We start from the raw sequence: 14,572 nt of genomic DNA, 5'->3' as shown, positions 1-14,572 counted from the left end.
CAGAGTGGTTTCACAGAAAGACAAACACTCTGATGCAGGATGTCATGATGCAATTTGTTGAGATCTGAGTGACTTTTCCACAATTGTTTCAGGCCTTAAGTCAACAGGTAGTGACATACACTCCGGGTTCTTGTCTGCCCTGGCAGACAGAGAGTACTGTCATAGTTGTCTTGGAGACAATGGGTTAAGTGGGTGGGTACACACACAATCCCCCTGTCCTTACACTGATCTTCACCATCTTTACCACAAGCGTATTTATTGACAAACAGTGTCAATGTCTTGTAAGACAAGAAGCATTTGTTTGACATCGGTGCACCCTGCTTAATCAACTGGAAATCTGGAATGTGTCAGTTATTCATGAAACATACATCTACTGAGTACAGTCTGTTATTATCATATTTCAGCCAAAAGGAATGACTGTCACACATTTGGAGGTTTACAAAATCAGTGGTTGTTATAAATCTTACACTCTGTCATTGTCTAGTTACAGTAAGTATCTTACCCACTAGTCCTGGGGTCCCAGAAGGCCCTCTCATCCCAGCCTCGCCCCTGGGGCCACTGGGGCCCGGCAGTCCCCGAGACCCTAGCTTCCCTGAGCAAAGACAGTGGACAGACACTAGTAACCATTGAGCCATACTGATACAGCCACAAATAAGAGTTTGTGTTACAAAGCAATGACTGACTTGACACCTCAAACCTACCATCTTGTCCAGGGGTACCGTCTCTGCCTCTATCGCCCTGTGGACCTGTGTGTTTGGGAAGAAATAGACAGGCGTCAGAGAGCAGACAAGGGCCCAGGGAAAGAGGGAGAGAAAGGGGTTCCATTGCCTTGTGTGGAAAAATGGACTAGACGTTGAGCGATTCCTGAGGTGAAGGGTTACAGGTGAAGGCAGAGCAGCTGAGCCGTGGACTGGATTAGATAGACTGGCTGAAAGACTAAGCACTGAGATGTTAATTAGGGCCACAGAGGTGCCAGAGAGGAACAAACCCCTTAGCTAGTCATGGGAGACTAAAACCCAAGAGTCCCACACAGGGCAGCAGATTCTGCGAAATTAAAGCTCCTATATTGTAGTGAAACTCAAAACGTACAGTACCATTCAAAAGTTTGAAGGGATTTTTGTTTTTACGATTTTCTACATTGTAGAATAATAGTGAATAGATCAAAACTATGAAATAACACATGGAATCATGTAGTAACCCAAAAAAGCATTAAACAAATCAAAATATATTTTATATTTGAGATTCTTCAAAGTAGCCACCCTTTGCCTTGATGACAGCTTTGCACACTCTTGGCATTCTCTCAACCAGCTTCATGAGGTAGTCACCTGGAATGCATTTCAATTAACAGGGGTGCCTTGTTTAAAGTTAATTTGTGGATTTTTTCCCCTTCCTAATGCGTTTGAGGCTATCCGTTGAGTTATGACAGGGTAGGGGGAGGTATACAGAATATAGACCTATTGTCACACCCTGGCCTTAGTTATCTTTGTTTTCTTTATTATTTTGGTTAGGCCAGGGTGTGACATGGGTGATTTATTGTGTTCGTCTTGTCTAGGGGTTTATTAGATTAATGGGGTTGTGTTCAGTTTAGTTGTCTAGGTAAGTCTATGGTTGCCTAGAGTGGTTCTCAATCAGAGGCAGGTGTTTATCGTTGTCTCTGATTGGGAACCATATTTAGGCAGCCATATTCTTTGGGTATTTTGTGGGTGATTGTTTCCTGTCTTTGTGTTTACTGCACCAGATAGGGCTGTTTTGGTTTTCACGTTTCTTGTTTTGTAGTTGTGTTCATGTTTGAGTTTTCTTATTAAAGAACCATGAACTATAACCACACTGCGATATGGTCAGCCTCTCCTTCCCAGGAAGAAAGCCGTGACACCTATTTGGTAAAAGACCAAGTCCATATTACAGCAAGAACAACTCAAATAAGCAAAGAGAAATTACTTTGAAAGTTTCTTCAAATCAAATCAACTCAAATATTATTGGTCACATACACATGGTTAGCAGATGTTAATGTGAGTGTAGTGAGATGCTTGTGCCACTATTTCCAACAGTGCAGTAATATCTAACAAGTTATCTAACAATTTCCCAACACACAAATCTAAAGGGGTGAATGAGAATATGTATACAGTATATAAATATATGGATGGGCGATGGCCGAGCCGGCATAGGCAAGGTGCAATAGAGTATATACATGTAACATGTAATGTAAGATATGTAAACATTATTGTAGTGGCATTATTTAAAGTGGCATTGTTTAAAGTGGCATTGTTTAAAGTGACTAGTGGGATGGTAACGGTGTGAACAAGCAGTGGCTCGGGTGGTTGTTGTCTTTTTGGCCTTCCTGTGACATCGGGTGCTGTTGGTGTCATGGAGGGCAGGTAGTTTGCCCCCGGTGATGTGTTGTGCAGACCTCACTACCCTCTGGAGAGCCTTGCGGTTGAGGGCAGTGCAGTTGCCGTGCCAGGCTGTGATACAGCCCAGCAGGATGCTCTCGATTGTGCATCTGTAAAAGTTTGTCAGAGTTTTGGGTGACAAACCAAATTTCTTCAGCCTCCTGAGGTTGAAGAGGTGCAGTTGCACCTTCTTCATCACACTGTCTGTGTGGGTGGACTATTTAAGTTTGTCTGTGATGTGTACGCCAATGAACTTAAAACTGTCCACCATCTCCAGTTCTGTCGCTTCGATGTGGATAGGGGGGTGCTCCCTCTGCTGTTTTCTGAAGTCCACGATCATCTCCTTTGTTTTGTTGATGTTGAGTGAGAGGTTATTTTCCTGACAGCACACTCTGAGTGCCCTCACCTCCTCCCTGTAGGCTGTCTCGTCATTGTTGGTAATCAAGCCCACTACTGTTGTGTCATCTGCAAACTTGATGATTGAGTTGGAGGCGTGCATGGCCACTCAGTCGTGGGTGAACAGGGAGTACAGGAGGGGGCTGAGCACGCACCCTTGTGAGGCCCCAGTGTTGAGGGTTAGCGAAGTGGAGATGTTGTTTCCTACCTTCACCACCTGGGGGCGGCCCGCCAGAAAGACCAGGACCCAATTGCACAGGGCGGGGTTGAGACCCAGGGTCTCCAGCTTGATGATGAGCTTGGAGGGTACTATGGTGTTGAATGCTGAGCTGTAGTCAATTAACAGCATTCTTACATAGGTATTCCTCTTGTCCAGATGGGATAGGGCAGTGTGCAGTGTGATGGCAATTGCATTGTCTGTGGACCTGTTGGGGGGGGTATGCAAACTGAAGTGGGTCTAGGTTGGCCGGTAAGGTGGAGGTGATATGATCCTTGATTAGTCTCTCAAAGCACTTCATGATGACAGAGGTGAGTGCTACGGGACGGTAGTCATTTAGTTCAGTTATCTTTGCCTACTTGGGTACAGGAACAATGGTGGTCATCTTGAAACATGTGGGGACAGCAGACTGGGATAGGGAGCGATTGAATATGTCTGTAAACACACCAGCCAGCTGGTCTGTGCATGTTCTGAGGACACGGCTAAGGATGTTGTCTGGGCCAGCAGTCTTGTGAGGGTTAACACGTTTAAATGTTTTACTCACGTCAGCCACAGAGAAGGAGAGAGGGGGAGGGTGCAGTTTTTGTTAGCGGGCCGCGACGGTGGCACTGGATTATCCTCGAAGCGGGCAAAGAAGGTGTTTACTTTATCTGGAAGCGTGACGTCGGTGTCCGGGACGTGGCTGGTTTTCTTTTCGTAGTCCGTGATTTCCTGTAGACCCTGCCACATACGTCTCGTGTCTGAGCCGTTGAATTCCGACTCCACTTTGTCCCTGTACCGGCATTTCGCTTGTTTGATTGCCTTGCGGAGGGAATAACTATATTGTTTATATTCAGCCATATTCCCAGACCTCTTTCCATGGTTAAATGCGGTGGTTCGCGCTTCCAGTTTTGCGCTGATACCGCCATCCATCCACGGATTCTGGTTAGGGTAGGTTTAATAGTCACAGTGGGTACAACATCTCCAATGCATTCTTTATAAACTCACTCACCGAGTCAGCGTATAGATCGATGTTGTTCTCTGAGGCTGACCAGAACATATCCCAGTCCACGTGATCAAAACAATCTTGAAGCGTGGATTCCGATTGGTCAGACCAGCGTTGAATGGTTCTAGTACATCCTGTTTGAGTTTCTGCATATAAGACAGTAGGAGCAAGATGGAGTTGTAGTCGGATTTGCCAAAGAGAGGCTGGGGGAGGTATTTGTATGCATCGCGGAAGTTAGAGTAGCAGTGATCGAGGGTATTAAAACCCCCAGCTACAATAAATGCAGCCTCAGGATATATGGTTCCAGTTACATAGAATCCAGTGGAGTTCCTTGAGGTCCATCTTGGTGTCTGCTTGAGGGGCAATGTACACAGCTATGACGATACCTGACGAGAATTCTCTTGGGATGTAATATGACCGGCATTTGGTTGTAAAGAATTATAGGTCGGGTGAGCAGAATGACTTGAGTTCCTGTATGTTGTTATGATTACACCATGAGTCGTTAATCATGAAGCAACAACATATCCAGAGAGAGCCATGTTTCCATGAAACAGAGAATGTTACAATCTCTGATGTCTGTCTGGAAGGCAACCCTTGCTCGAATTTCATCAACCTTGTTGTCAAGAGACTGGACATTGGTGAGTAGTATACTTGGGAGCGGTAGGCGATGTGCACGTCTACGGAGCCTGACCAGGAGGCCGCTCCGTCTGCTGTTTTGGGTCAGCCTAAGGACTCGAAGTGAGCCGACCATCTCTATCGGCGCCATCTTGCTAAAAAAAAAAGTTGCAAAATGCATCAAGCGCTATGATGAAACTGGCTCTCATGAGGACTGCCAAGGATTACCCAGAGTTACCTCTGCTGCAGAGGATAAGTTAATTAGAGTTACCAGCCTCAGAAATTGCAGCCCAAATAAATGCTTCACAGAGTTCAAGTAACAGACACATCTCACAACGTCAACCTTTCAGGGGAGACTGAGTGAATTAGGCCTTCATGGTCGAGTTGCTGCAAAGAAACCACTACCAAAGGGCTCCCAAGTGGCGCAGTGGTCTAAGGCACTGCATCACAGTGCAAGAGGCGACACTATAGTCCCTGGTTTGAATCCAGGCCGTATCACATCCAGCCGTGATTGGGAGTCCTATAGGGTGGTGCACAAGTGGCCCAGCGTCGTCCGGGTTTGGCAGGGGAGGACATCATTGTAAATTATCTGGCTTGCTTAGTTGAATGAAGGTTAAATATATACAAAAAATAAAGGACACCAATAATAATAAGAAGAGACTTGCTTGGGCCAAGAAACATGAGCAATGGACATTAGGCTGGTGGAAATCTGTTCTTTGGTCTGATGAGTCCCAATTTGAGATTTTTGGTTCCAACCGCTGGGTCTTTGTTAGAGGCAGAATAGGTGAACGAATAATATCTGCATGTGTGGTTGCCTCTGTGTAGCATAGAGGAGGATGTGTGCTGGTGTGGGGGTGCTTTGCTGGTGACACTGTCAATTATTTACTTAGATTTCAAAGCACACTTAACCAACATGGCTACCACAGCATGCTGCAGAGATATGCCATCCCATCTGGTTTGTGCTTAGTGGGATGATCATTTGTTTTTCAACACGACAATAACCCAACACATCTCCAGGCTCTGTAAGGGCTACTTGACCAAGACGGAAAGTGATGGAGTGCTGCATCAGATGACCTGGCCTCCACAATCACCCAATTGAGATGGTTTGGGATGAGTTTGGACCGCAGAATGAAGGAAAAGCAGCCAACAAGTACTCAGCATATGTGGGATCTCCTTCAAGACTGTTGAAAAAGCAATCCGGGTGAAGCTGGTTTAGAGAATGCCAAGAGTGTGCAAAGCTGTCATCAAAGCAAAGGGTGGCTACTTTGAAGAATCTCAAATATAAATATATTTTACACTATTTTGGTTACTACATGATTCCATATGTGTTATTTCATAGTTTTGATGTCTTCACTATGATTCTATAATGTAGAAATGGTAAAATAAAGAAAAACCCTTGAATGAGTATGTGTGTCAGAACTTTTGACTGGTACTGTATACACGGAGCAGATAATTTCTCTCTCTCTCAAAACTACTAAGACTGACCCACAAACATTGTCTGTGTGGCAGGACAAACATAATAGTGCATTTACATTCTTCTACAGGCCTCAGAAGGCCAGTGAGGATCTTAACCTAAGAGAGCCTTTGGCTAAAACAGATTTGAATGTAATTGGATGGAAGTTGATACACTATTGAAAAGCCTTTTGAAAGTGCACCAGCAGAACACTCTATCTTTCTAGCTGCAGCCAACGCTGGGCTGAGCTCCAGGGAAGGAGAGGGCTTTCATGCCCTGAAGTGTTCACTTTCCACACAACAGAACCCTGAAAGAGAGCAGCGCAGACAACTGGAAATTAGTGTGTGTGTGTGTGTGTGTGTGTGTGTGTGTGTGTGTGTGTGTGTGTGTGTGTGTGTGTGTGTGTGTGTGTGTGTGTGTGTGTGTGTGTGTGTGTGTGTGTGTGTGTGTGTGTGTGTGTGTGCGTGCGTGCGCACGTCTCTCTTTTAGCGACAGAAGAAATATGATATGGGGGAGGAGAGCTGTTTGAGATGCAATGGAGAACGAATTACAGCACACAAAGAGAGCCATAACCCGCTTCACTCAAATCAGTAGGAATACATGGTTGTTCCTAGAACCTGCCCATCCATGTGTATAGGTGACTTGTACGTACCTACGGATCCCTGCTCGCCAGGGGCTCCTTTGGTTTGTGGAGCCCATGTCTGTGAGGAAGACTCCGGTGCCGTTCCTTCTTCACCCTGTAGGTGGCGGTGAGAAGTGGAGGCAGGAGAGGACAGCACTTGGACCTATTGGATGAAATAGGAAAGAGAGAAATTTGAAGAGATGTTTTAATTGACATTTTCATTAGGATCCCCATTATCCGACACCAGTGCCGACAGCTAGCCTTACTGGGGTCCGACACATAATGAAGAAGACAATACAGATAAAATACTTTACAATTTATTGTAGTGTGCATGTGTGTTTTCATCTATCAGAGAAATGCCAATGCCTTTCAAATGGACTCATGATCAGAGACTGTAGCCTCTCGCTGCAGCACAATTTTCAGTAGAGTCCATGACTGTACCTTTTCCTCCAGTGAGCGGAGTCTGTCTGTCAGGGCTGTGAATCGACTACAGTTGAGGCAATCTGGAGAACAGACAAAGAAAAAAATACTATATGTGGACAAGTGTCGATATCTGCAAAAAGCACTTCCAAAAATGTTCTTCAATGAATATGAGAAACATGGGGCCTGAGTGTTAAAGCAAAACATTGTAAAGGAGATCAATTGGATCCCAGGTGTTCTGAATCTGATGATATTTAAAAGAGAAATATGGTTCCAGGTGTCATAGTACAGTATGAGAGAGTGTTAGGGTCCTGGTTCTTACTGGCGGAGAGCTGCTCCCCTGTTCCTGCTTCTGTGCGGGCAGAGGCAGGAGGTCGGCGGAGAGTGGACGGCTTCCTCACCGCCTCCTGAGCCACCAGCTGGTTTCCTGACTCTGTAGCAGAAGAGGAAGGGGAGGTTGAAGAGGAGTCATTTCAGTAGACCACACAGTGAGTTCATACAGTCGTCATTCCGTTATGATGCACTAAGTCAGTCATGCAAATGGCCCTTATAAGCAGTGAGGCTTCCAGACAACAGCACAATCAGTCCACATCAACAAGAAAATACCAACCCTCCCACAAAGTATTTTCACTCAATTTCAGAATGCTCAGTGGTGCCAATATTCCCTTGTCAATTCAGTGTTCTTTTTTTATTCCATTATTTTTATTCACATGATTTGTCATTCTGATTATGATGAAGCACAGTGGCAGGCTAGTTGGACTGCATGAGAGAGTTCTGCTCTGAAAGCCCTGGACAAAAACTATCTAGCGTCCTGTGACTGCAAGGAGACAGGGAGCTTCTCTCTACCAGGTGACCTCACCAACACCACTGTCAGGGTGGGCTAGCAGGTGAGGAACACAAGGGAGAGGGATGGACGGATGGAGGAATGGATAGAAAGAGGGATGATAATGTAGAGCAGGCGTGACTTTTATCTCTGTCCTGTATCCCATCCATAGAGCCATGATTGCATGGAACTCCATTCCATCTCAGATTGCTCAAGTGAACAGCAAACCTGGCTTTGAAAAACAGCTTCACAGCACTTCAACTCCTCTCCCCTATTTAAACAAATGATTTGATGTGTATGTATGTACTGATATGAATGTATAACTCATAGTCTAGTGCTACTGAATTGAGTCACTATTGAGTCAGTACAGAACCTTTCAGTTATATTTTTCTTGTTTTAATTGATGTAGTTTCTTGTCTATTTTCTGTATTATGTCATGTTTCATATTTTGTGAGGACACCAGGAAGAGTAGCTACTGCTATAGCAACAGCTAATGGGGATCCTAATAAAATACCAAATACCATACTGTAAACATCCTATAGAAGTAGGATCTTAATTTGAGCCAGTTTGCTACAGCAAGGAAATAATCCTGCAACAACAGGAAATGTGAATTATTATGTGGATTATAATTAATGGATACATTTTTCTTAGGGCAAATCAAGTCTGGCATTTTAAAGGGAAAATTACAAACTTTAGAAGCCTTTTTATACCTTGAATACACTACAAGTTTGCATTTCCTGCTGTGCAGAAAGATTCTCAGCAACAAAAGAGTGATCAAATAATTGGTACACTGCAATTGTATCAAATTCACACACAACAAAAGCTACACTTGGCCAAACTGCTTTCATGTTGGTATGATTTGATTGAATATAAAAACAGTTTCAGCTCTGAGTGCTCTGTTCTATCTCGCCTGTGGGAGTTTGTGTTCCTGCGGGTTGGGGATGTTTTAAATAGGCAGACCTTTGTGGAGTTCCACACTGTCTCCTCTGTGTGTGTTAGTGTTGTTGTGTCTGTATGACCCAGGTTCTGCGGACACAAACAAGAGTCTGGGTTCAGCACCTCGTTAGACGCCAGCCAACACCTCTTCTCAGAGTCAGCTGGAGCCAAACACACTGCAAACCACTGGCCAACACTGCCTGAGCTCACTCAATCTCTCTCTGTCATTCACACAGTCAGCCACACTTACTGTAATATATATTATGTGCTACTGATGCTCGTCAGTGACAGCACAGACAGAAATACAGTACAAAGAGTTCATGATCTGTTCAGAGTTCAGTGGGAGAAAGCAAAAGAGGACAAAAGAAAGCACAACAGAAAGAGTTAGGGCCCATAAAGAGAGAGAAGGAGAAAGGGAAATTAACAGTGTAAATGGGTCCTGCTCCAGACACTTGCCCTCAATCTTTGTGGATTTGATTTTCTATGTTTTGGGTTGAAAGGCTTTCTCAGTGGGCTACTACTAGTGCATGTGGAAATGAAACAAGGTTCGAGCTGAGACTGTAAATCAATGGTAAGTTCTGAGATATGTGTAAAGATGTACTGCTAAAAGCCGTATCTTCCATTTCAGTAAGAATGAAAAATTAGAGGCGAACTTCGAGTGGGGAAATAACACAGTCTTCGTTCTGCTCCATGTCCGTCTGTCTGCCTGTCTATGTGAGGGTGTGTGTGTGCGTATGGTAGGGGAGATGTCCTATGGAGACCAGGTAATATTGATGACAATGTCCGATTTCAAATAGGCTCGGAATTGATAATATACCCCTGCTCCAGAACGCACTGAAGGCACCTCTAACCCAGACTCCCTTTCCGACAGACAGCACTTCTTTTCTCTTTAGATTATAGACCATTCACGTGCCAAGATCCACCCTCCCACACTTAAACACATTGTATGAAACGTTCAGCTGGCTCTGGCACTCAGACAACCATCCCCCACACACCCCAACTTCCATTCTCTCACTCTCTCTTTCATTCACTCTGCCTGCCCATGTCTCAATTTTGAGAAATCACAGGATAACAAGTCAACTTATTCCCTATCTTCCCATAGACAGTGTCTGTGAAGCAGTGTGTGTTGACTTGGATGTGCTGAGTGTGATCTATTCATCTGGGCCAAGAGTAACAATGTCGGGGCTTGTGACTGGTCTCTCTCTCTCTCTCTCTCTCTCTCTCTCTCTCTCTCGCTCTCTCGGCTAAAGGGCGGGGGGGTCAGAGAGACTTGCCTGAGTGCATTTGACCCTTGACCCTGTGATGCTCTGGGCCCTAATCAAGGTTTGAATCAGAGCTCTTCATTAGAAGAGACCCCTGTGGAGAGAGGAGAGGTTGTCCTGACATCAGCTCTGTGTCTGGTTCCAGGCTCTGTGGCTGACAGGACAGGACAGGACACAGAGCACAGCACAAGGGGGAGTTTTCCACTGTTTACAAACACTGACAAGTCATTTCCTCCCCACTAGCCTGGCCTGCCTGGTGAAACTCTCTCAGGAGACAGAGGGAGAGGGGTGAAGGTCACACCACTGCTGTGTCAGGGTTAATTAAAATCTCATTAGTGTTATACAATTATCCACAGCTCTGAGTGTGTGTGTCACAGGAGGTTGGTGGCACCTTTATTGGGGAGAACAGGCTCGTGGTAATGACTGGAGTGGAATCATTGGAACAGTATTAAATACACCAAACACATGGTTTCCATGGTTTCCAGGTGGTTGATGCCATTCCATTTGCTCCGTTCCGGCCATTATGAGCCATCCTCCCCTCAACAGCCTCCACTGGCATATATATGTGTGTGTGTGTGTGTGTGTGTCAGTACTGGCAGTAGGAGCATAACGCCTTCCCCTCTGTGACTGTGGTTACCAAAATAAATCCCTCCAACACCCTTTAAGCAGCCCCTGAGGGCCCTCCATGGCAGTCCGGGGGAGGCCCCTGACAGCACAGTCACAGGGAAAGGGGGCTGGGAGCCATCCTCTTCCTGTGAGACAAAGTCTCACCAACCAGCAGGCTTGTGTATGTGTGTGTGTGTGTGTCATATTAAATCTATGTTCATTGGTCGTGTACACAGATTTGCATATGTTATCGCAGGTGTAGTGAAATGTAGTAATACCTAGGAATAAAAAGAAACCGATACACACATAATCCAGAAAAAGTCTGAAATATAAATATACATATACACTACCGTTCAAAAGTTTGGGGTCACTTAGAAATGTCCTTGTTTTTGAAAGAAAAGCAAATTTTTTGTCCATTAAAATACCATCAACTTAATCCGAAATACAGACATTGATAGGGACTTGTGAGGTGTCTGTTTCTCAAACTAGACACTCTAATGTACTTGTCCTCTTTCTCAGTTGAGTCCAGGCTCTGTCACAGCCGGCCGCGACCGGGAGGCCCATGGGGCGGTGCACAATTGGCCCAGCATCGTCTGGGTTAGGGAGGGTCTGGCCGGCAGGTATGTCCTTGTCTCATCGTGCACTAGCGACTCCTGTGGCGGGCTAGGCGCAGTGCACACTGACACGGTCGCCAGTTGTATGGTGTTTCCTCCAACACATTGGTGCGGCTGGCTTCCGGGTTGGATGGGCATTGTGTCAAGAAGCAGTGCGGCTTGGTTGGGTTGTGTTTCGGAGGACGCATGGCTCTTGACCTTTGCCTCTCCTGAGTCCGTACGGGACTTGCAGCGATGAGACAAGACTGTAACTACTACCAACTGGATACTATGAAAATTGGGGAGAAAAAGGGGGTGAAAAATAAATAAATAATAATAATAAACTTGGATTAGCTAACACAACGTGCCAAAGAGAACACAGGAGTGATGGTTGCTGATAATGGGCCTCTGTACACCTATGTAGATATTCCAATCAAAATCAGCAGTTTCCAGCTACAATAGTCATTTACAACATTAACAATGTCTACACTGTATTTCTGATCAATTTGATGTTATTGTAATGGACAAAAAAGAAGCTTTTCTTTCAAAAACAAGGGCATTTCTAAGTGACCCCGCTCTTTTAAACGGTAGTGTACATTAAGGGTTAAGGTTAAGGTTAGGGGTTAGGGAATACATGTTTTGGTCCCCTTAAGGATAGTACAACAAACGTGTGTGTGTGTGTGTGTGTGTGTATTTGTGTGTGTATTTGTGTGTGTATTTGTGTTTAATGGTCCAAGATCAGTCCTCCAGTGTTACTTTCCCAGTGAAAATAAACCAGACCATTCTGCAGCCAGCCCAGCCAGCCTAGCCTGCCCAGAGAGCACATTTCCTCCTTCTTTTCTTTACAGAGCCCATTAATGCTCCAACTCACTCTAGGCTCCCTCTCCTTAGCTCATTATTTGCCCTGGTTTATTTATTCTCTCTTTGATATGCAAAAGACGTAGCCATGTGCAGACAGACAGCCCTCGTGCTAGGAAGGCCTGTCTTCTGGAGGTATTTCTATGGCTAAAATGTCTCTTTGTTTCTCAATACATATGGTCTGTAATGCTGGGAGGGTGATTATATGCAAGCTCACACACATCTCGTCTCAGTGGTGGCCTCGATGGAGTTTAATCAACAACGAGGTGTACATTTAAACTATGTGATTTTACCACAGCACAGGTCAGAACCTGAGAATGAACTCTGTCAGAGGGGACTGGGGCTCTGGCTACACCTTCTCCTCCTCCTTTAGCTTGAGTTTCATAAGACTGGTTTAGCTCAGAGCCAGAGGTTCCCAGAAGGAGGTATGGGGTCTGAGGGAGCGGCGAGCAGCTGTGGACACAGACCATCCAGACAACACAGGGCTGGGCCGGGCTGGGGAGGGGAGGAATCGTCCTGATCTGATCCATCTCTGTCTGCTCAGAGAGTGACCGGGTGCAGCTAACCAGCCAGGCCAGGGAGTTTTTATCTGTCACACTGCTGTTGAAGCCTTCATGAAGACTAAAGACCACTGGTGCATGTGGACAAAGATTTGGATGCATCTGTAGATGCATTCCTCTTAGACAAAATTATGATCCTGCAAATATTCCTTACAGAGTGGCTGGCTACCCTTTGTCTATGAGTTCTGACCTAGCAGTTTCACTGGTTTATTAGTGTGACTAAAAAGGGCATATGATAACAAGTTTGGATGATGCTCCACCAGTTCTCTCTCTCTCTCTCTCTCTCTCTCTCTCTTCTCTCTCTCTCTCTCTCTCTCTCTCTCTCTCTCTCTCTCTCTCTCTCTCTCTCTCTCTCTCTCTCTCTCTCTCTCTCTCTCTCTCTCTCTCTCTCTCTCTCTCTCTCTCTCTCTCCTCTCTCTCTCTCTCTCTCTCTCTCTCTCTCTCTCTCTCTCTCTCTCTCTCTCTCTCTCTCTCTCTCTCTCTCTCTCTCTCTCTCTCTCTCTCTTCTCTCTCTCTCTCTCTCTCTCTCTCTCCCTCGCTCTCTACACATGGCTTCCATCTCCCAAATTGCGTTGGGACCATGGTATCGTCACTGTGACCAACCCGAGACTCCTCTTCAGTGGGCCAACCCAAAACTGCCCTGCACCCCAGCGTTTATAGTGCTTTCCCAGGATTCCAGCTTTGCTTTTATTAGGTGATTGGCTGAGAGGGAGGGGTGGCCTACATCATGAACTGCCACTCTCCAGTGACCCCCCACCTCAGCCTGCAGTGGTGAGGCCCACAATTTCTTCTCACACTGCAGTGCCCGCTGGGTTCCTGTGGGACTCTGTAATTAGGGGCAGTTGTATGGGAAGGGGGGGTCCTTGGGCCAACATGGACTATCTCCAGAATTCACTATATGGGTAGGTTAAGCTCAGAGAGTCTTTCCACGGACACTCACACATATTTGGCTACACACACAAACACACACTACTAAGGTTGTTGTTGTGAGCAGACCTGCTGCAGAGGTGTTGGGCCAGCCAAACTGCAACTGAAACCAGATGTGGCCTTTAAGACCCTGAGGTGAGGGGTGGAGTGGTGGGGGGGGGTGGGGGGGGGGGGGGGGGGTCAGGGAGGGGCTCTCACCTCCTACAGACACATCTCACTTCATCAGTCAACACCAGCAGGCCGGCAGGCAGACCAGACAGTCAGACAGGAGATCCCTGGCCTCCAGACTAATGGGTCTGAGAACAGACTAAGACTGCCTGGGATCTTTAACAAACACTTCGCCTGGCCACTCAATGGAGTGTTGGAACTTGTGTGGTTGCAGTTACTGACTTCATTCTAATGCTTTCCTCTTGTTCTAGAACACACCTGTGTGTTCTGATTCCAGTTAAGATGATAAAGGTAGACTCAGCTAAATGACATTGCCACGAGTACCACTGCAGAAACTGCGATAAGTGAGATGCAAGACTTCACTCCCACACTGTCACACACAGTGTCTGCACATGTGTATGGGTTCACTTCGATGCTGTTAGAGCGTGCTTGGTACGGGACTAATTTCGGTCACCCAGAAGTAAAAATCTTGAAAAGTTGTCACTTCCCATTTACACATGAATCTGTCCACGAGAGATTAGTACGGGACCAAAACAGTGGGGAGTTTAGCCTCGCACTTCAACACTCTTAGTTGTTGCGGAAATTGACCCACTATGCTGTTTACTTTATGCACCTACGTCATATCGCTGAGTTTACCTTCACCTGGCCTCTACAGAGTAGACAGACAGACTCAGCAGGGTGGCACTAACCCTAAAGCAGCCCATGCCCAAGCTGTCCCATAATATGGAGCACAGCCAAACA

General features: G+C 45.8%; 1 protein-coding gene across 4 annotated transcripts in view; it reads right to left on the bottom strand.

The window, feature by feature from the left end:
- The window catches only part of LOC109895951 (EMI domain-containing protein 1), a 94,518-nt gene that overhangs the window by 21,297 nt on the left and 58,649 nt on the right, over positions 1-14,572 (bottom strand). For all 4 annotated transcript variants that reach the window (XM_020490082.2, XM_020490080.2, XM_020490081.2 and 1 more), the window contains 5 exons: positions 7,421-7,531; positions 7,120-7,181; positions 6,709-6,841; positions 702-746; positions 503-592 (listed from right to left, as the gene is read on the bottom strand). In XM_020490082.2, the coding sequence (XP_020345671.1) occupies positions 503-592; positions 702-746; positions 6,709-6,841; positions 7,120-7,181; positions 7,421-7,531 (441 nt within the window). The remainder of the gene's footprint in view (positions 1-502; positions 593-701; positions 747-6,708; positions 6,842-7,119; positions 7,182-7,420; positions 7,532-14,572) is intronic.

This window comes from Oncorhynchus kisutch, linkage group LG8 (assembly GCF_002021735.2).
Source record: "Oncorhynchus kisutch isolate 150728-3 linkage group LG8, Okis_V2, whole genome shotgun sequence".
In the NCBI taxonomy this organism is placed as follows: domain Eukaryota; kingdom Metazoa; phylum Chordata; class Actinopteri; order Salmoniformes; family Salmonidae; genus Oncorhynchus; species Oncorhynchus kisutch.
Note: the sequence above shows the minus strand (reverse complement) of the source record. Positions and strands in the feature narration are given on the sequence as shown.